At 41.7% G+C, this 22,802-nt stretch overlaps 1 protein-coding gene across 1 annotated transcript; it reads left to right on the top strand.

Annotated features, from left to right (window-relative positions):
• The first annotated feature begins 12,468 nt into the window (after window positions 1–12,468).
• Window positions 12,469–22,074, top strand: LOC121572346. Its single transcript, XM_045213385.1, has 8 exons — window positions 12,469–12,601; window positions 13,396–13,607; window positions 13,731–13,896; window positions 15,861–16,697; window positions 16,894–16,959; window positions 19,960–20,052; window positions 20,741–21,636; window positions 21,774–22,074. The coding sequence occupies exons 2-8, from the start codon at window positions 13,413–13,415 to the stop codon at window positions 21,876–21,878; spliced, it is 2,358 nt and encodes a 785-aa protein (XP_045069320.1). The 5' UTR covers window positions 12,469–12,601; window positions 13,396–13,412; the 3' UTR covers window positions 21,879–22,074.
• The last annotated feature ends 728 nt before the right edge of the window (window positions 22,075–22,802 follow it).

The raw sequence follows: 22,802 nt of genomic DNA, 5'->3' as shown, positions 1-22,802 counted from the left end.
TCATCTTATGCCTTACACAACTCGGCACATATGTATCGCTCCACCTTCCTCAAACTCCAGTGCCATACATTTGTTTACCTTTTTACCAATGTCTATGGATTGTACAAGGATTGTAATTTGGGACTTCGACTCCATACTAAATCTAATTGCATCTCCTGCATTGTTCTGCCCTCTCTATAGATTATGCTGATGCACGACTGTGAAAACCTGGAGAACTTCACTGGTTCTGAGGGAGGTGATGTGGCCACAAACAGTGCCTGGGACACCTTCCAGCGCTACCGCTGTCTAGAGAACAGCCAGAGGGTGGTCAAGACAGCTGCCGCAACTTCATCTTTAGTGTGTCAGCTCTGTTGCACCTGGGAGCTAAAGGTATGGCACCGCACTCCCAACAGTCATGCATGCTTAAACATACTTGTATGGTCATTCATGTGTTTCTTTTTTATTAATTTGTTTGTAATTTTACCCCCTTTTCATGATATCCAATTGATAGTTACGATCTTGTCTCATTGCTGCAACTCTCCAACAGGCTCGGGAGAGGCAAAGGTCGAGTCATGCGTCCTCCAAAACATGACCCGCTAAGCCGCGCCGCTGCTTCTTAACACCTGCTCGCTTATCCCGCAAGCCAGCCGCACCAATGTGTTAGAGGAAACACAGTTCAACTGACGACTGAAGTCAGCATGCAGGCGCCCAGCCCGCCACAAGGAGCTGCTAGAGCGCGATTTGCCAAGGAAAACCCCCCGGCCTAACCCTCCCCTAACCCGGACGATGCTGGGCCAATTGTGCGCCGCCCTATGGGACTCCCTGTCACGGCCGGCTGTGACACAGCCTGGGATCGAACCCCAGGCAGTAGTGACGCCTCGACACTGTGATGCAGTGCCTTAGACTGCTGCGCCACTCGGGAGGCCCATTCATGTGTTTCTTAAAGCGGCAATCAGCAGTTGAAACAATAACAAAGTAAGTACTACACATGATCAAGGAATAGTACAGTGTGTAGTATAGTATTCTATAGTATACTACAAAAGTCTATAGTAAGCACTACACAATCGAGGGATACTAGAGTGTAGAGTATAGGATTCTACAGTATTCTACAGTTTACTACAGAATTCTATAGTAAGTACTATAATATTCTATAGTAAACTGTAGTATTTTTTTATGTGGGCTTTCTCACATGGCTATGAAGTTCTCTACTGTAATGGACAGAGTCTCTCCACAGCAGCGGTGACCTCACCATTATTGTTACGCTCAAACACACACACGCACACACACACACACAATGGACTTAGGGTCAGAGGCTCTGAGAGTCACAGCATGATACCTCAGCCATGGGGAAGAACGTAGTCTCTTGGGAGTGTATGTTTTTGAGCCCCCAGCGGCCCTGTCACGCATTCTTCTCTTCTGATTTAGGAGTAACAATTGAGGCAAGACAGTCTAAAACAAACTACCTTTTTACCATCACTGACTTGGTGCCAGACGGTTGTGGTATTTGTTTCAATACACCCCACAGAAACAATTTTTTTTTATAATTACTATGAAATTACAATTTTAGTATGTAAAAAAAACATGTACCTAATATTTATGAATGCAAAAAAATGTCAACATCAAAATGTGTTTGAAAATACACTACATGACCAATAGTATGTGGTCACCTGCTCGTCGAACATCTCATTCCAAAATCATGGACATTAATATGGAGTCGTTCTCCACTTTGCTGCTATAACAGCCTCCACTCTTCTGGGAAGGCTTTCCACTAGATGTTGGAACATTGCTGCGGGGACTTGCTTCCATTCAGCCACAAGAGCATTAGTGAGGTCGGGCACTGATGTTGGGTGATTTGGCCTGGCTTGCAGTCGGCATTCCAATTCATCCCAAAGGTGTTAGATGGGGTTGAGGTCAGGGCTCTGTACAGGCCAGTAAAATTCTTCAACACCGATCTCAACAAACCCTTTCTGTATGGACCTCGCATTGTGCATGGGGGCATTGTCATGCTGAAACAGGAAAAGGCCTACCCCAAACTGTTTCCATAAAGTTGGAAGCACAGAATTGTCTAGAATGTCATTGTATGCTGTAGCTTTAAGATTTAACTTCACTGGAACTAAGGGGCCTAGCCTGAACCATAAAAAACTGCCCCAGACCATTATTCCTCCTCCACCAATCTGTACAGTTGGCACTATGCATTGGGGCAGGTAGCGTTCTCAGATTTGTCCGTTGGACTGCCAGATGGTGAAGTGTGATTCATCACTCCAGAGAACACGTTTCCACTGCTCCAGAGTCCAATGGTGGCGAGCTTTACACCACTCCTGCTGACGCTTGGCATTGTGCCTGGTGATCTTAGGCTTGTGTGCGGCTGCTTGGCCATGGAAACCCATTTCATGAAGCTCCCGACAAACTTAGTTATTGTGCTGACGTTGCTTCCAGAGGCAGTTTGAAACTCAGTACTGAGTGTTGCAACCGAGGACAGACAATTTTTACGCGCTACACGCTTCAGCACTCGGCGGTCCTGTTTCCACTTCACAATAACGACAGTTACAGTTGACCGGGGCATAGACATTTTACGAACTGACTTGTTGTAAAGGTGGCATCCTGTGACGGTGCCACGTTTGAAAGTCACAGGGCTCTTCAGTAAGGCCATTCTACTGCCAATGTTTGTCTATGGAGATTGCATGGCTCTGTGCTCGATTTTATACACCTGTCAGCAACGGGTGTGGCTGAAATAACGGAATCCACTCATTTGAAGGGGTGTCCACATACTTTTGTATATATAGTGTAGATCAAACACATTTTCCTATTGTAAAATTACATTTTATACAGTTGACCCCCTGCTTCTGCTCAAGCCATGTGGTTCCTTCTTGACTGTCGCTCCATCTGTTGAAGGCTTAAAACACTTAGAACCTTCAACTCTGGATGAAAATCGTAGTCCAGACCTACTCTTATGGGCATTTCCATGGTTACAGAGTGACAGTGAGACTCAGATGTTTCACTTTAAAATATATGTCAAACAAAACAAATGATTGCAAAGTTAAACAATCCATACAACTCTACGCACAAGGACTACTTTTAACAATTTCCACTGAAAATATTGCAAAACATATCAGTATTTTCAATTTTCAGTGGAAATTGTTAAAAGTAGTGCATAGATTTGTATGTTTTTTGTTTGACATACATTTTAAAGAGAAAATCTGAGTCTCAGTGTCACTCTTTTATCATGGAGTTTTATTTTATTCTTGTTTGTTTTTCAAGCGCTTCTGAGATAATTTTTGTAATGAAAAGTGCTATAGAAGTTGAATAAATTATTAGTATTATTATTTGTGTGTCCGTGTGCGCCAGATGCGATCAGGACATGCAGGTTGAAATATCAAAACGAACTCTGAACCAACTATATTAATTTGGGGACAGGTCAAAAAGCATGAAACATTTATGGCAATTTAGCTAGCTAGCTAGCTTTCTGTTGCTAGCTCATTTGTCCTGGGATATAAACATTGGGTTGTTATTTTACCTGAAAATAAAAAATAAAAAATGTATGCACTCACTAACTGTAAGTGGCTCTGGATAAGAGCGTCTGCTAAATGACTAAAATGTCAAATGTCCTCTACTCCGAAAATGTATCCACATATAAAAAGGGTAAACCGAGTTTGTTTCTAGTAATCTCTCCTCCTTCAGTCTTCTTCTTCTTATTTGGACTTTATATGGCGGTTGGCAACCAACTTTAAGAGGCATTACCACCACCAACTGGACTGGATTGTGGACCTCAGTTCATCTTTCAATCACCCACGTGGGTATATGCTCCTAAAAACCAATGAGGAGATGGGAGAGGCGGGACTTGCAGCGCGTCAAGCATCACAAACAGAACCAAGATCTATTTTAGCGCCTGGCTACCAGACGCTCGTTGACGCGCGTGAGCAGTGTGGGTGCAATGATTGAATAACATGTACAGTGGGGAAAAAAAGTATTTAGTCAGCCACCAATTGTGCAAGTTCTCCCACTTAAAAAGATGAGAGAGGCCTGTAATTTTCATCATAGGTACACGTCAACTATGACAGACAAAATGAGAAAAAAAAATCCAGAAGATCACATTGTAGGATTTTTAATGAATTGATTTGCAAATTATGGTGGAAAATAAGTATTTGGTCACCTACAAACAAGCAAGATTTCTGGCTCTCACAGACCTGTAACTTCTTCTTTAAGAGGCTCCTCTGTCCTCCAGTCGTTACCTGTATTAATGGCACCTGTTTGAACTTGTTATCAGTATAAAAGACACCTGTCCACAACCTCAAACAGTCACACTCCAAACTCCACTATGGCCAAGACCAAAGAGCTGTCAAAGGACACCAGGAACAAAATTGTAGACCTGCACCAGGCTGGGAAGACAGAATCTGCAATAGGTAAGCAGCTTGGTTTGAAGAAATCAACTGTGGGAGCAAATATTAGAAATGGAAGACATACAAGACCACTGATAATCTCCCCTCGATCTGGGGCTCCACGCAAAATCTCACCCCGTGGGGTCAAAATGATCACAAGAACGGTGAGCAAAAATCCCAGAACCACACGGGGGGACCTAGTGAATGACCTGCAGAGAGCTGGGACCAAAGTAACAAAGCCTACCATCAGTAACACACTACGCCGCCAGGGACTCAAATCCTGCAATGCGAGACGTGTCCCCCTGCTTAAGCCAGTACATGTCCAGGCCCGTCTGAAGTTTGCTAGAGTACATCCAGAAGAGGATTGGGAGAATGTCATATGGTCAGATGAAACCAAAATATAACTTTTTGGTAAAAACTCAACTCGTCGTGTTTGGAGGACATAGAATGCTGAGTTGCATCCAAAGAACACCATACCTACTGTGAAGCATGGGGGTGGAAACATCATGCTTTGGAGCTGTTTTTTCTGCAAAGGGACCAGGACGACTGATCCGTGTAAAGGAAAGAATGAATGGGGCCATGTATCGTGAGATTTTGAGTGAAAACCTCCTTCCATCAGCAAGGGCATTGAAGATGAAACGTGGCTGGGTCTTTCAGCATGACAATGATCCCAAACACACCGCCCGGGCAACGAAGGAGTGGCTTCGTAAGAAGCATTTCAAGGTCCTGGAGTGGCCTAGCCAGTCTCCAGATCTCAACCCCATAGAAAATCTTTGGAGGGAGTTGAAAGTCCGTGTTGCCCAGCGACAGCCCCAAAACATCACTGCTCTAGAGGAGATCTGCATGGAGGAATGGGCCAAAATACCAGCAACAGTGTGTGAAAACCTTGTGAAGACTTACAGAAAACGTTTGACCTGTGTCATTGCCAACAAAGGGTATATAACAAAGTATTGAGAAACTTTTGTTATTGACCAAATACTTATTTTCCACCATAATATGCAAATAAATTCATTAAAAATCCTACAATGTGATTTTCTGGATATTTTTTCCTGATTTTGTCTGTCATATTTGACGTGTACCTATGATGAAAATTACAGGCCTCTCTCATCTTTTTAAGTGGGAGAACTTGCACAATTGGTGGCTGACTAAATACTTTTTTTCCCCACTGTATGTGTACCGACGAGGGCGGTGTGGTCAGCATGTAATACTGTAGTGACTTCTGACAATGGCCTTCTGTGTCGAAGGCAGTGAACCTCGAAGGCGGTGAACCAGGCAAGCAGCAAGACACTGCCCTCTGCTGGACAGTTTAGGGATGGGCAACTTTGATGGGGTGGAGGCCACAAAAAAACGGAACTTTTTTTAGTTGGACAAAGGCTATGGGGAAATTAACGGCGTTATTGTAGGGTTTTTGGATAAACACTGAAAATAAGGTCTGTGTGGTAAATACAGGCTTAAGAGATCTTATAGGTTTTGTCTTATGAGATCATCTTCATCAGCTAATGTCACTTTTTGTGAATTTTGAAGCATTTATGTAATTTTAAAAAAGCACCTAAAGGCTTAATAATAATAATGAATAAAGGTGATGTTAACTGACTGATATCATCTCACAGATCTCCCAAGCCTGTGTCATCCTCAGACCTTATTTTTGGCGTTTATCCCAAAACCCTATTCTTTCCCCATAAATTTTCCCCATAGGAATAGCTGAAGGAACCAGAGGTAACTCTTTTCCGGCTTTTAGGACTACAAGCTGTTTATAATCTGCAGTCAGAACCGGCCCTAGGCTTTTGGGGACCCTAAGTGTTTCGTTGTTGTTTTTTGAAAATAAAATAAATGACGTTTTAGAGTTAATTTCATGCAATTATCTACATTTTGCCATGGGGCGTAGAGAAAATGTTGCAGTTTTAAAGCTCTTTTAATGTAATTCTACTCATTTTGCCATGGGGCGGAGAGAAAAATATGCAGTTTTACAGTTAATTTCTTGCAATTTTACACATTTTTCCATAGGAGAGAAATGTTTGCAGTTTTCAATATGATGTATAGGGAGAGGGATAGAGAGAGGGAGTGCAAGGCTGGATGGGGCACTTACTATAATGCTTGTGCCACTTACTGTTGTAGCAGGAAAGAAGACCCAGAAGGTTGGAGTGTTTGTGGATTATGAAGAGGGTCAGGTCTCCTTCTACCATGTGGAGGCCAGGACTACTATCCACTCTTTCATTTATTACACCTTCACTGAGGAACTTCATACTTCTGCCCCTGATAGTTATAAACATGGTGAAAACTCCACCCCTATGATCATCTCCAGCCTACTATTAACAGAGTTGAACTTTGCCAGGTCAGCTGATCGTCATTCTTTAGAGCGGAGATTGCAGTGTGTAATGAAATGCTGTCTCATGATGTTCTCCCTCAACATTATTAAATGTCTACTCTTTATTTGTCACTCTTATCAAGGAAAATAAATGAAATGCATAAACTTCATATTGTTTGATTTATTATTTAATACTATTACTTCCTACTTTTTGTACTTTATCTTTTTTAAGTTCTTGTATGTATTCTGTTTCTACAAATGGCAACAACAAACTTACATTTCACACTGGTTTCGCAGACCTCATGGTAGTGCAATATTAATGTCAATATGCACAATAGGCTGATTGGGTAGGTGATTCCCCACAGTCAAAGTCCCGCAATAAGAGCTACGATGCTAATGTTTTTGTAAACTTGTCAAAGTTGTGGGTGTCACAGAGTAGACTGATATCCCATTTCATGGATCCACAATCCATAGTTAAGGCTGTACAGCAGAGGAGGCTGGTGGAAGGAGCTACAGGAAAGGAGCTATGGAAACCCTGTTTGACTCTGTTCCATTAATTCCATTCCAGCCATTACAATGAGCCTGTCCTCCTATAGCTCCTCCCACCAGCCTCCTCTGCTGTACAGCTTTAACTATGGATTGTGTGCAATATGAGTGTCAATCAGTGCTGTCATGTTCGTAGTTTTGTGGCCAAATTGGGCTACTTTGAAAACGATTTTGCGGGTGAAAATGTATTGGTCTCGTTTCTCTTTAAAAATATACAGTACCAGTCAAAAGTTTGGACACACCTACTCATTCAAGGGTTTTTCTTTATTTTTGCTATTTTCTACATTGTAGAATAATAGTGAAGACATGAAAACTATTAAATAACACATATAGAATAATGTAGAAACCCAAAAAGTGTTAAACGAATCCAAATATATTTTATATTTGAGATTCTTCAAATAGCCACCCTTTGCCTTGATGACAGCTTTGCACACTCTTGGCATTCTCTCAATCCAATGCAAGTCAATGGTACCTAAATTAGCATTTTACAAATCATGTCCAAATCATGTCCAAATCATCTACAAGTAACTTAATTGACTTATACAGTCATTTATTTTTAGATACTTTAGGATGATTTGGACATGATTTGGTGCGAGAGGCACCTTAAATCAAAACCTCATCATAGTGAGCATATTAATAGTGAGATGTGCAATGCCATTTTGTTTCAATATTTTATTTATTGAATTAAAATAAGATCAAATCAAATGAAATTGTATTGGTCACATACACATATTTAGCAGATGTTATTGCGGGTGTAGCGAAATGCTTGTAATACCTATACTTGAGCTTTTAAGAGTTCATAAAAAAAATATCTCTAAATAAAATACATTATAACATACTAATCTTCGGGGGGCCAGGGCGGGCTGAGGGGTGCAGTTACCCCGTACTTGGGAAAAACGCCCCTTTTCTAAAAACATTGAATTAAATATAAAACAAAAGTGTAAACTGTAGCTACTTACTTGTTTGCCTAAACATTATCATCATCCACATACCTAATTTTTTTTACCAAACTTTGCTTTTTTGTGTCAGCAATTGGACATTGTTCTTTGGGTGGGCTGGTTATCCCACATTACTCTATTTGACCCTATATTAATCTGACTATCCACGGTTACACACACATATTATAGTATGCATGTAACTGTGCTCACTGATTGTGTAGCACTGTAGCAGTAGCTTATTAAAATGGCCAATGAAGAAAACGTATTGAATTTGAACAATTTCAGACAGCGATCATTAATACAAATATAATTGTAACTTTATTTCAAAGCAGCGCTTTTATTTTGAAGGCACAAAACAAAGGAGGGGGAAAATTTAGTCTTTTGAGAAGGCAAGAAACAGATATTGGTCAGGAGAAATGTAGTATTGTTAGGCCTACTGCTGCTAGGTAGCTCTCTCTCTGCTCTTCCCCTCCCCTCTGTCTGTCCTTGATTGCAGGAGTGAAGTCTGGTGTGCGGGAGTCAGGGTTCCAGCTGCAGCTCATTCACCATAATCACCTCAGCCTTTAAGACCCGGTCAAACTTGCCACTCATCGTCAGATCATAGTCAAGACGACCATGTTAGTGTTGCTGCCGACTCAACCTGTTTGTTTTCGCTCTTTGTGTTTTTTGGTTCTATTTACTTTTCTCCTGTGCCACAGATTATTGGAACCTGACTCCTGCCTCCGCTTCACTCCTGCCACCACCATCCTGCTTTCCACTACCGGACCTCCCTTTTGGACTCACCACGGACACTAGGACATTACGGTACCACACCTGCTCTGACCTGGATCTGTTACCCTCCCTGTAACCTGGACTTGCTCTTCCCCTATTATTGGAAACCTGGACAAATTGAACATTGTAAATAAACCTGTTAAACCTTCTCTGGCTCGGTGTAGTTGTTTGCATTTGGGTTCAAATCCAGTTTAATCATGACAAGTATTATCATAAGGAGATGTATACTTGGATGAATGAGGAGGAATGGAGGGAAAAAGAGAGGCAGAGGAGGTCTAAGAGAGAGAGGGAGGAAGACTGTGAGTTTGAGTTGGTAAAAAATGGCGGGAAAAAAGGAGAAGGTTTGTTAAAGAAGAGTGGTAGGAAATGTAAGCAAAGTGAGCTGTGGTGAAGTGCTCGGAGCCAGAGGCTTGCACAGAGGGTCAGGATAAAGATGAGTCTGTGATAGTAGGAGTGAAGTTTGTGGAAAAAGTGGACCCTTGCCTTTTGGCTGATCCATTTGTGGTTTCAAGATGGGTGAAAAAAGCGTTGGGTATAGTGGAATCGGTGAGGGTAACCAGAAGTGGTTTAGTGATAATTGTTTGTGTTTCTGTTGGGCAGAGGGAGAAGGTGCTCAGAGTTAAACAAATGGGGGAAAGAATTGTGAATTGTTTTGCTCTTAAGAAAAGGGTGCCATTGAGAGGAGTGATTACTGGGGTAGCAGTAAATGTAAAAGTTGACCAACTGAAGGGGAAGATTCCCGGTGTTTGTGATGCTCGTCGTTTGGTGCGACGTAAACAGGGTGGTGAGAGTGGAGAAACAGAAGAGTGATTGTCTGTTCTTTTGAGTTTTGAAGTTGTCTTTGCCTGATAAAGTGAAGTTAGGATATATAAGTTATCCTGTGCGAGCTTACAGTGAGGGGAAAAAGTATTTGATCCCCTGCTGATTTTGTACGTTTGCCCACTGACAAAGAAATGATCAGTCTATAATTGTAATGGTAGGTTTATTTGAACAGTGAGAGACAGAATAACAACAAAAAAATCCAGAAAAACGCATGTCGAAAATGTTATAAATTGATTTGCATTTTAATGAGGGAAATAAGTATTTGACCCCCTCTCAATCAGAAAGATTTCTGGTTCCCAGGTGTCTCAGTTTGTTACCTGTATAAAAGACACCTGTCCACAGAAGCAATCAATCAATCAGATTCCAAACTCTCCACCATGGCCAAGACCAAAGAGCTCTCCAAGGATGTCAGGGACAAGATTGTAGACCTACACAAGGCTGGAATGAGCTACAAGACCATCGCCAAGCAGCTTGGTGAGAAGGTGACAACAGTTGGTGCGATTATTCGCAAATGGAAGAAACACAAAATAACTGTCAATCTCCCTCGGCCTGGGGCTCCAAGCAAGATCTCACCTCGTGGAGTTGCAATGATCATGAGTACGGTGAGGAATCAGCCCAGAACTACACGGGAGGATCTTGTCAATGATCTCAAGGCAGCTGGGACCATAGTCACCAAGAAAACAATTGGTAACACACTACGCCGTGAAGGACTGAAATCCTGCAGCGCCCGCAAGGTCCCCCTGCTCAAGAAAGCACATATACAGGGCCATCTGAAGTTTTCCAATGAACATCTGAATGATTCAGAGGAGAACTGGGTGAAAGTGTTGTGGTCAGATGAGACCAAAATCGAGCTCTTTGGCATCAACTCAACTCGCCGTGTTTGGAGGAGGAGGAATGCTGCCTATGACCCCAAGAACACCATCCCCACTGTCAAACATGGAGGTGGAAACATTATGCTTTGGGGGTGTTTTTCTGCTAAGGGGACAGGACAACTTCACCGCATCAAAGGGACGATGGACGGGGCCATATACCGTCAAATCTTGAGTGAGAACCTCCTTCCTTCAGCCAGGGCATTGAAAATGGGTCGTGGATGGGTATTCCAGCATGACAATGACCCAAAACACACGGCCAAGGCAACAAATGGAGTGGCTCAAGAAGAAGCACATTAAGGTCCTGGAGTGGCCTAGCCAGTCTCCAGACCTTAATCCCATAGAAAATCTGTGGAGGGAGCTGAAGGTTCGAGTTGCCAAACGTCAGCCTCGAAACCTTAATGACTTGGAGAAGATCTGCAAAGAGGAGTGGGACAAAATCCCTCCTGAGATGTGTGCAAACCTGGTGGCCAACTACAAGAAACGTCTGACCTCTGTGATTGCCAACAAGGGCTTTGCTACCAAGTACTAAGTCATGTTTTGCAGAGGGGTCAAATACTTATTTCCCTCATTAAAATGCAAATCAATTTATAACATTTTTGACATGCGTTTTTCTGGATTTTTTTGTTGTTGTTATTCTGTCTCTCACTGTTCAAATAAACCTACCATTAAAATTATAGACGGATCATGTCTTTGTCAGTGGGCAAACTTACAAAATCAGCAGGGGATCAAATACTTTTTTCCCTCACTGTACGATGTTACAGGTGTCAAACTTATGGGTATGTGGCAGCAGTATATAGGAGGGAGATTCCAAGGTGTGAGAAGTGTGCAGAAGGGCATGAGACTAAGGAGTGTGAAGCAGTGGGGAAAGTGGTGGTATGTGCTAATTGTAGGGGTGGCCATGGGGCTGGGGATCAGACATTTCCAGTGCGAGAGAGGCAGGTTGAGGTTTCCAGGGTAAGAGTAGAGAAGAAGTTGTCATATGCGGAGGCAGTGAAGAAAGTAGAGGAAGAGGGGTCAAGGGGGGGAGTGGTGAGAGTAGGAGATATGTACCAGTATAGTGGGATAGGCAAGCAAGTGATATATGTTTCAGTAAGATTGGGGTTTTAGTGTTTATAGCAATGGTTATTAATTGTACTGCAGGGATGGAACACAAATCAAAGAAAATGGAGGTTGTGGAGGCAGCTGCAGAGAGATATTTGGGTGTGCGAAACTTGACAGCAGAAGAGTTACAGGGAGTGTTAAGTGGTGATGTTGTTTCCCGAGTGGCGCAGTGGTCTAAGGCACTGCATCGCAGTGCTAGCTGTGCCACTAGAGATCCTGGTTCGAATCCAGGCTCTGTCATGGCCGGCCGCGACCGGGAGACCCATGGGGCGGCGCACAATTGGTCCAGGGTAGGGGAGGGAATGGCTGGCAGGGATGTAGCTCAGTTGGTAGAGCATGGTGTTTGCAACGCCAGGGTTGTGGGTTCGATTCCCACGGGGGGCCAGTATGAAAAAATAATACAAAATAATAATGTATGCACTCACTAACTGTAAGTCGCTCTGGATAAGAGCGTCTGCTAAATGACGTAAATGTGATGTTCCATCATTTCAGTTTGAGGGCATGAGGTAGGAGTGAGTATATTTAAATAGTGGAGAAGGGTGGGGTTAATTATTAGTAGTAGTTTTGAAGTTGTGAGTGTAGTGTTAGATGGTAGGATATTTATTTGCTTTGTTTTATTTTATTTTTCATGGAAAGATAAGGGAGTTGTACTCCAGTCTAGTAGGTGGCGGTAATGCAACAAATTGGATGCCAACCGCCGTTAAACCTCATTGAAGAAGAAGAAGAAGAAGAAGGCACAAAACCGGAAGTCATTTTTTTTATTACTACCAGCAGCAGCGTCAGGCAGTAAACCTTTAGAAAATTCGAATTATTTCAGAAAGAACAGTAGAGGGGCAAAATCAACTCTGAGATCTCTGAGCTAGTAACTAGCTCTATGTTCATTTCGAGGTGGTAAGAAATATTGATTATGTTGCGTTTTATACATGTTCTAACAATTTTAGAAGAGCAGTAAGACTGAGGCCGTGCTATATCAAGAATATAGTCACAGGAAAATGGCGTCGGGACACCCATATACCTGTGACTATATTCATCATATTGCACGGTCGTATGTGTACTACTATGAAACGTTTACAACATCTAGCTTTAAAATTACAACCTAAATAAGCGATTATTCATTTTTATTAATCTGCCCACCGGAGCGCGTTTGCTAGACCTCGAACTGTTCAAAAGAAGACCTTGTTGCTATGCAGCATGGGGTGTATTCACTAGGAACCAAACGGGAGGGGCCTACCTGAATTCGTCCAATAGAAAGTCTAGTTTTTGTTGCAAAACGTTTCCCGTTGCAAAACGTTTTGCTACGGTTTGCGACTGCTGAATATACACCTAAGCCTAATGTTGCTGGCTCTAGCAGTCTTTGCTGCATTTTCGTTTGTTTGAACTTTTTTCTATTTACATTTATTAGGATATCCTATCCTAGGACCTATGTGATCTGTAACTTCGCCTGGTTCAGTAGGATGTCAGTGCTCTGCCCAGCTACCAAATAGCTTGCAAACTCGCTAGCTAGTTTGTAGTTTTATTTTTGCTAGCTACGTTAGCTAACGTTCCCCTGGACTGGAGTTAGAACCCCCTGCCCAGTCACTGTGTTGCCTTTTGCAGTATTTACCTGGCTTGTTAGCTAGATGGCTAACTATCTAGCTAATTGTGGTAGTTGGCATGACTAAACTGCTTGTCATTTCTCTCTTCAGATTCTAAAAGGGATGAAATGTCAGGCTCACTGTGTATACAGTGTCAGACACACACCACAGTGTTTAGTAAGACCTGCAACAGTTGTTTCTTCAACCATCCAAAAGAGAAGAGGATGTTACAAGCAATGAAGAAGTATGATTACGAATGGGGACACAATGATTGCAACCATTATAATAATAGCTCTCAGATCTTGACTTCCACTAAAGTATTGGTAAGTGTTCCCCCTCCCCATATAACAATGTTAATAACAATAATAATAATAATAATAATAATATTTTTCAAGTTAAGAGGCTAGCTACTACTGTAATTCTGAATGTCTGATTCTATATTTCAGCTCTACAAATTACACACTCTGGGATTTGTCCCCCTTCTCCTGCTTGGAAAAAAGAGAAGGGGATCAAAACATATTGATATGGATTCCTTTTGCCCTCACCCCGAAGTCATAAAAGAAACGGGCTCTATTGAAACATTGAGAAACATTTATTTAGGTCTTCTGAATGGTAAGTGTACCTCATGTTTCATTTTTTGTTCTTTTTTTAAATATTTTATTTTTAAAGGATTTTCTTTTACAATTTAGTACCAAAGTCAAACACAGCTGCCAGACATATAAAGTTGAATATTGCTTAGAGGAAAGATTCCCCCATTTTGAATGTTTTATTGTATTTGTGCATCTTTGAGCGATGTTCTATCGATTCCCGGTGTCATTTAATATTTTTTATGTGTATCTGAGCTATTCGCCGTTCAAGCATACAGCCAGTATGACACATTTTACATCATATGATGATATAACGTTCAAAATCAGTGAATCCTTCCTTTTAAGTGACAACAATATGACAGTTACAACAACAGTAATTGTTCATAATCAGTCTCTATCCAGAAGATCCAGAAACAGACCCCAAATCTTGATTTGATTTATTAGGATCTCCATTAGCTGATGCCAATGGTGACAACGAGTCTTACTGGGATCCGACACATAATGAAAAAGACATTACAGACAAAATACTTTACAACTTACATCCATTTATTGAGGAATTAATCCTGTAAAACAAATATTTTCCATGTTTATGGTGTTAATAATTTTTGATAGCCATCTCCGGAAGCAAGGGGGGGTGGGTGACTTGCATTCTGTGAAGATGTTTTTGGGGGCAGCCACCATACCAAACATCAGAGCCTGTTGTTCCTCGTAGGATTATTTTAAAACAGTCTCTGAGCTGCCGAAGAGAGCAAGTTCTGGGTCAGGTTCAATCGCCCTCTCATATACCTTTTTGAATACCATTTTTTTTAAAGCACACAAAAGTCATTAAGTAGGGGGCAGAGCCAAAAAAGATAACTTAATGAACCCTCTTAGGCTTTACATCTGTCACACTGTGGGGAGACATGGTGGTAAATTCTATGTAATTTGGTTTTGGAGTATTGAAGCCTATGCATTATTTTGTATCAATTGATATCTGGCATTGATGGAACAGGAGTGAATTCTAGACCAGGCTTCTCCCCAGATATCATCTGAGCTCTCAATATTTAACTCTTTAGCTACCATAGGTCTCCTTGGGGTGACTAGTAGAGGCCTCCGTATAGTTGGAGAAAAAGGAGACCGATTGTGAGACGAGGTGTTTTGAGTTGGGAGGGCACTGTAGCGGGTCATAAAAGGAATGTTGTACAGGGAGGGTTTCAACATTTTGAATCTTCCATTTGACATAGTGTCTGACGTGTAGATAGCATAAGAAATGGGAATCAGAGTTCAAATGTGTTCTTTAATTGGTTGAATTATGCAAATTGTTTATCTATGTGTTCTATTGTGGCCAGTCCCTTCTCCCCCCTCAACAAATACCTTATCAGACCTGGATGGAACAAAATAATGATTAAAACATATTGAGTTGTATACAGAGGCATCAGGCACCTTAAAAACATTTCTCAAAACAAAGTTATTGCCTGTCAGTTTGTTTGGGCACTCTGGTTTGGAGAAATGCATGGCTGGAAAATAGGAATTTGTTGCGGTCTTGACTTCCATATTTAGCCACAGGGGGGCATCAGTGTCCAATTTATCAGGGAAACCTAATTGCCAGTGCGTTAATGCCCTGGCATTTGCAGCCCAGTGTTAATGTTTAAAGATTAGTAGGCCTAGGCTGCCACTTTCCTTGGGCTTTTGCAAGTGAGCTTTACAAATACGATGGGCTTTGTTACCCCAGACAAATTGCATTATTGTTGAGTCCAATGTTTTTTTAAATGAAGAGGAAAGAAAATAAACTATTTGTATGGCATTAATGTGCCCCATCATGCATAGTCAGTATTTTCCAGCTCTATATGTTTTGTTTAAGCTTTGTAATTAGCTCACTGTAGTTAAGCTTGAAGGTGAGCTTTGGGTTTCTAGGTAGTGAACCTCATGATTCTGTATTTGACATGGAAATGAAAGCTTCTGATGCTCATTGTAGTGATATTTGAATAACTATCATTCTTTATAATGCAGTCACACTCTGCACTGAGTCCCAATGCCAGTGCTCCCCAGTGTCTCCAGAGCCGGACGGGACCCCTGCACCAGACGAGGTAGATGGAACCCCTACAACAATCGATCCAGTGGGAACCCCTGCACCAACAGAGCTACACGGAATACCCATATCCATCCGACTGAACATACAACCCACACCAACAGAGACGGGCAAACCCAACACGCTAATCAATCCAGTGGAAACCCCTACAACTATCAATCCAGTGGGAACCCCTGCGCCAACCAAGCGAGACGGAATCCCCATATCTTTACGACTGAACCTAATCCCCACGCCAACCGAGCCAGGCAAACCCTCCACACCAACCAATCCAGTGGGAATCCTTACACCAACCAATCTAGTGGGAACTCCTATAGCAATTGAATCAGGAACCCCTGCACCAAATATGCTATACGGAATCTCCACATCCATCAGCCTGAACAAAATCGGCACACTAACAGAGCCAGCCAAACACTCCACATCAACCAATCCAGTGGGAACCCCTTCACCAGCCGAGCTAGACGGACTCCCCACACCAACAGACCCAGGCAAACCCTCCACACCAACCAAGCTAGACGTAATCCCCACATACATCTGCCTGAACGGCATCCCCACATCCATCTGCATGAACGGAACCCCCACACCAATACAGGGCAAAATTCCCAGACCAATACAGCCCAAAATCCCCACACCAATACAGCCATGCAAACCCTCCACACAAAACAATCCAGTGGAAACCCCTACACCAATGGATGAAACCTCTGAGTCCTCTGAGCCCCAGGACCAAGAGCTACAAAGGCTAAAAAGAAAAATGTGGACAGGTAAGCATTAGGAGCCGGTTTCCCTGACAGAGAGTAGTCCGGGCCTAAAAAGCATGCTCAATGGAGAATCTCTAATGAAAGTGCTTTTTAGTCCTGGATAAGGAAAGAGGCTCTTTTTATGTTGAAAAATAAAAGAATCTGTGTCACAACATATTGTATATTTTCAGTTCTCACGCGTGTGCCATTTATCACACAGATGGAGATCTAATCGAAGCTGAAGACGGTGCAACCACTCAAGCACAAAAGAGAATAAAGGCAACCGGTATAACTGATATTTCAATTAACTTACTTAGGCTTAAGTACAATCAAAATCTACATTTTTGTATTGTGCCACATTGTCATGATGATGCAAAATGCATCATATGTTGCAAAACGCATCATGACGATGTGGCACAATACACTTTGCATCTTGAAGTGCTATATCTTGAAAAGTTGATTGCTGACATGCAAAACATTTTGGGACTGTATCAACAGTGCTCTAATGAAGAAAAAAAATAACTCAACGTTTTTGAGTGGATTATTCTATTCAAACTATCAATGGAGCTGAAACATAAAATAAGGATTGTATCAATAATTTGCTAGCATTGACATGTAGATTATAAAATGGAAATTTTCATGAACAAAAATATTAAGTCGTTTTACGATCAACTGATATTAAAAACAAACGTATTATCTTTATTAGTGACAGAGATATGGGTATTTCATGATAGAGTGAGGGGTCCAGAATGGGCCAACTGAGCAGCTCTATCCCCAAAATGGTTGGTCATTCAGGTCCAAGATTCACATCCTCATCATTTCTACCAAGAGCATGTATAGAAAGTTTAATTTCAATAAAAAAGGTTATTTAATTTAATATGGAATAAACTCATGGCTACTTCATCACTTTCACTCTCAAAAGTATCACCACAGACAAAAGGGGAAACCCAGACACTTCACTGGTGGTATAAATCTGAAGCATCTGTTTAGAACTTCCACTCACCACCAAATATGGTGAGAAGAACATTCAGTTTGTTGAGCGCAGACATTTTTTGGCACGCACTACAGACGGCTATATCGATCTGCTAATACAGGACTAGTAAAGGGCCAGTGCACATTTATTTTTTTAACCTTTTAATTGTATTAATATTTTTTTTTTTTATTCCGATTTTTCAGGGGGGTGCTACAGCACTGCTACTTCTTGCGGCTATGACAGACTCCATGAAATAATGACCTCTTCCTAAATATTTGGTTATAAAAAAAATAAATATATATATATATATATACACACACACACAGTGGGGAGAACAAGTATTTGATACACTGCCGATTTTGCAGGTTTTCCTACTTACAAAGCATGTAGAGGTCTGTCATTTTTATCATAGGTACACTTCAAACAAAAATCCAGAAAATCACATTGTATAATTTTAAAGTAATTAATTTGCATTTTATTGCATGACATAAGTATTTGATACATCAGAAAAGCAGAACTTAATATTTGGTACAGAAACCTTTGTTTGCAATTACATAGATCATACGTTTCCTGTAGGTCTTGACCAGGTTTGCACACACTGCAGCAGGGATTTTGGCCCACTCCTCCATACAGACCTTCTCCAGATCCTTCAGGCTTCGGGGCTGTTGCTGGGCAATACGGACTTTCAGCTCCCTCCAAAGATTTTCTATTGGGTTCAGGTCTGGAGACTGGCTAGGCCACTCCAGGACCTTGAGATGCTTCTTACGGAGCCACTCCTTAGTTGCCCTGGCTGTGTGTTTCGGGTCGTTGTCATGCTGGAAGACCCAGTCACGACCCATCTTCAATGCTCTTACTGAGGGAAGGAGGTTGTTGGCCAAGATCTTGCGATACATGGCCCCATCCATCCTCCCCTCAATACAGTGCAGTCGTCCTGTCCCCGTTGCAGAAAAGCATCCCCAAAGAATGATGTTTCCACCTCCATGCTTCACAGTTGGGATGGTGTTCTTGTGGTTGTACTCATCCTTCTTCTTCCTCCAAACACGGCGAGCGGAGTTTAGACCAAAAAACTATATTTTTGTCTCATCAGACCACATGACCTTCTCCCATTCCTCCTCTGGATTATCCAGATGGTCATTGGCAAACTTCAGACGGTCCTGGACATGCGCTGGCTTGAGCAGGGGGACCTTGCGTGCGCTGCAGGATTTTAATCCATGACGGCATAGTGTGTTACTAATGGTTTTCTTTGAGACTGTGGTCCCAGCTCTCTTCAGGTCATTGACCAGGTCCTGCCGTGTAGTTCTGGGCTGATCCCTCACCTTTCTCATGATCATTGATGCCCCACGAGGTGAGATCTTGCATGGAGCCCCAGACCGAGGGTGATTGACCGTCATCTTGAACTTCTTCAATTTTCTAATAATTGCGCCAACAGTTGTTGCCTTCTCACCAAGCTGCTTGCCTATTGTCCTGTAGCCCATCCCAGCCATGTGCAAGTCTACAATTTTATCCCTGATGTCCTTACACAGCTCTCTGGTCTTGGCCATTGTGGAGAGGTTTGAGTGTGTGGACAGGTGTCTTTTATACAGGTAACGAGTTCAAACAGGTGCAGTTAATACAGGTAATGAGTGAAGAACAGGAGGGCTTCTTAAAGAAAAACTAACAGGTCTGTGAGAGCCGGAATTCTTACTGGTTGGTAGGTGATCAAATACTTATGTCATGCAATAAAATGCAAATTAATTACTTAAAAATCATACAATGTGATTTTCTGGATTTTTGTTTTAGATTCCGTCTCTCACAGTTGAAGTGTACCTATGATAAAAATTACAGACCTCTACATGCATTGTAAGTAGGAATACCTGCAAAATCGGCAGTGTATCAAATACTTGTTCTCCCCACTGTATATGGTTTCCTAGAAACAAGGGTGGCTCAACTTACCCCTTTGGCTCAACTTACCCCACACAGACTTGACGCTTTGCCAAAGTTTCTAAAAATGTTGTTGTTTAGAAGTCCAAGGGCGAATTGAGTTCTTGCGCACACACACTTCCCTAATGGAAATATGCAAATACATGCTAAAATACGCCAATAGTATCTTGCTAGCTCATGCTTAGCTCTGCCCATCTCCTTGCTTGTTCTGCCCACTGTGCTTCATTTTCTCTCATTGTAAATGACGCAGATGAAGAATCTTGGGTTAGTTAAAAGTATCTTTGGTATCACTGTGCATTATTTACATTCTGTAACAATGGAACTAACATTGTAACAGCTACCCAATAGATGAATTTGCAAACATAATAATTTATTTATTTGATCTGTTCATAGAAGAGTGGCTGAACATGGATACGGACAGGCCCACGGGGTCAAGACATGCCGAGGTAGACGCTGAAGTATTAGATCAACTAGAACAACACGAAGGTAATTGATTTAATATGGAATAACCTCATGGTTACCTCATCACTTTCACTCTAAAAGGTATCACTGTGTGCATTATTTACGTTCTGCAACATTGTAAAGGCGTCCGCATGCTTCCCAGCCAAAACAGTTCGGAAGAGTTTGTGCATGATGACATTTTGTGATGTTTTTGTTTGTTTTGGACTTCGGTGAGGGTTTTTTCGGCTGTTCGGGCACACATTTTTATTTTCTTAAGGCAAGCTGAAGTTCAAAGCCGAAGTCTACGCCCCTTCGGTGATTGGTCAACAGTAGGGATTCTTCAATGAAGTATTTTTTTTGTCATTCAACGAGAGACGACTCGTTTTGATGCAAATCTTTTCATTAAGAAATACTGCACCAAACATCTTAGATGTAAAATTGTGCGACTAAAAAAACGTCCAAATTAATGACCGATTTCTTATTTTAGATTAATTCTGACTGTTTTGAGGAAGCGTATACTGGCTACGGCGTCTCAAAATGGACAAACGTTACTATTGCCGTGTTCTTGTTTTTCAAGCAAAGGTATTTTTAAGGGATTATGCGAGCACACTCGTTCGGTTCGCCTAGCCGCCAGCCGAACTGAAGCATGCTGACGCCTTAACAAATCATTGTCACAGTTATCCCATGGATGAATTTGCAAACATAACATTTGATTCATTTGTTCTGTTCGTAGAAGAGTGTCTGAACATGGATACGGATAGGCCCACTGTGTCAAGACATGCCGAGGTAGACACTGAAGTATTAGATCAATTAGAAAAGAGCAGCATTGTACAAGCAACCAACAAGCAAACTTTGTGGGCTATAAACTGCTTCAAGGACTGGCTGGCAGAGAAACAGATGCTAGTGGATTTCTCAACCATTGAGAAATCTGAAATGAATGTCCTCTTGCGAGATTTTTACTGTTCTGTTCGAAGGGGTAAAGGTGGGGAATATTGCATCCCAAGCTATATCGGAATCCGGGCAGGCGTGAACAGATTCATTAACCTCCCTCCCCTTAGCAGAGCCTGGTGCTTGATGAAGGACAGTGAGTTTACCTCCTCTAATAATGTATTTATTGGGGTACTAAAGAAAATCAGACGAGAGGGCAGGGTCAAAACTACCCATCCTAAGGTGATTAAAGCACAAGACCTTGAGATTCTTCAAAACTCTACTGTGCTAAGCCCTTACACCCCCAGAGGACTAGTGAACAAAGTGTGGTTCGATATCCAGGTACACTTTGGCCCCAGAGGAAAGGAGGGCAATAGGTGGTTAACGCCACAGTCGTTTGTAATAAAGTACGATGAAAACGGAGCAAAATATGCAACAATGATTTCCAGAGAAGAAAGACAGAACCATAAAGATGCAGAAGAGAAGAACGGGCCGAATCGCTGTGGAATCATGTTTGAGAACCCTGGTAGTCACCTCTGTCCGGTCGCCTCCTTGGAGAAGTATCTGAGCAAGATCCCGTCAGATGCCACCGCCCTCTACCTCCATCCTAAGAAGATGGTCATCACCAGTGATAGCATATGGTATAGCCAGGAGCCAATGGGGTTCAACTACCTTTCATCAATGCTGCCCCGACTGTGCCAGGTTAGCTTTTTTTTTTTATAGCAAATTTCGCAATATAATTAGGTAACATTTGAATATTCGCTAAGTTGTACTCATAACTCAACCTGTTGTTGCTACTTGGCTTAATGTTCTCTCTCGCTCTCTTTTTCTCTCTATAGGAGGCTGGTACACTGGAAAAGTACACAAACAACTGCTTCCGATCTTTGCGCGAGATCATGTCTGTCAGCAGGTACAAGACTGATAGTTCCTTGAAAAGTTATTGAAAACCTTCAATGGACAACATAAAGAGATCTCAAATAGGCTCAATGTGAGTCAGTTTTACTTCCACTTTTTGGTCTTATATTCATAACACAAATGGAGCGCTTGACAAGATGCATACAGCGCCAAACGTCAGCCTCGAAACCTTAATGACTTGGAGAAGATCTGCAAAGAGGAGTGGAACAAAATCCCTCCTGAGATGTGTGCAAACCTGGTGGCCAACTACAAGAAACGTCTGACCTCTGTGATTGCCAACAAGGGTTTTGCCACCAAGTACTATGTCATGTTTTGCAGAGGGGTCAAATACCTATTTCCCTCATTTAAAATGCAAATCCCTCACCAGATGTATTTGGACACTGAGGCTAAGATTTACATTTTTGGCTCTATATTCCAGCATTTTGTATTTAAGATGAATGAGGCGACAGTTCAGAATGTCACCTTTTTAAATTGAGGTTATATTTTAGGTATAGATTTTGTTTTGTGCTGTGACTTTACTATTCGAATTTTAAGCCCTTTAAGCTGTCTTTTCACCAACATCTTTTACTCTACTGGAAACTGTTTAAACATAATCATCCATTTAGAAAATCTGATGTTTAGAAAACAAATCTCAGCACTACAAAGAATGGATGGATAAGGGGATATGGTTGATTCTGATAGATAATAGGGGGAATTGATTTTTGTATGAGGATTTCAAAAATATAATTGTGTTTGTGACTGGAAGCAATTTTATGTTATACTTCCTAGATCTGTTTTCACACTGGTAGAAAAAATTTCTACACAACTTTGTATACCATCTCTTGTGGTAAATGGTCATAATGTTTAACAAATTAATTGTACCCTTCACATAGAAATGATATTTTCCTAATTTACAAGATCTATTGTTTAACCGTTATGTACCAACTATCTCAAATTACCTGTACCCCCTCACA

Source organism: Coregonus clupeaformis, unplaced genomic scaffold (assembly GCF_020615455.1).
Source record: "Coregonus clupeaformis isolate EN_2021a unplaced genomic scaffold, ASM2061545v1 scaf0107, whole genome shotgun sequence".
NCBI lineage: Eukaryota > Metazoa > Chordata > Actinopteri > Salmoniformes > Salmonidae > Coregonus > Coregonus clupeaformis.
This window is presented reverse-complemented; position numbering and strand designations above follow the sequence as displayed.

Bases quoted from the DNA above. Each gene is read 5' to 3' on its own strand.
- LOC121572346 (XM_045213385.1), top strand. From the start codon at position 13,413: ATGTCAGGCTCACTGTGTATACAGTGTCAGACACACACCACAGTGTTT. The intron at 16,960-19,959 runs GTATAACTGATA...ATCTGTTCATAG, and splicing joins AAAGAGAATAAAGGCAACCG to AAGAGTGGCTGAACATGGAT. The intron at 20,053-20,740 runs GTAATTGATTTA...TTCTGTTCGTAG, and splicing joins TCAACTAGAACAACACGAAG to AAGAGTGTCTGAACATGGAT.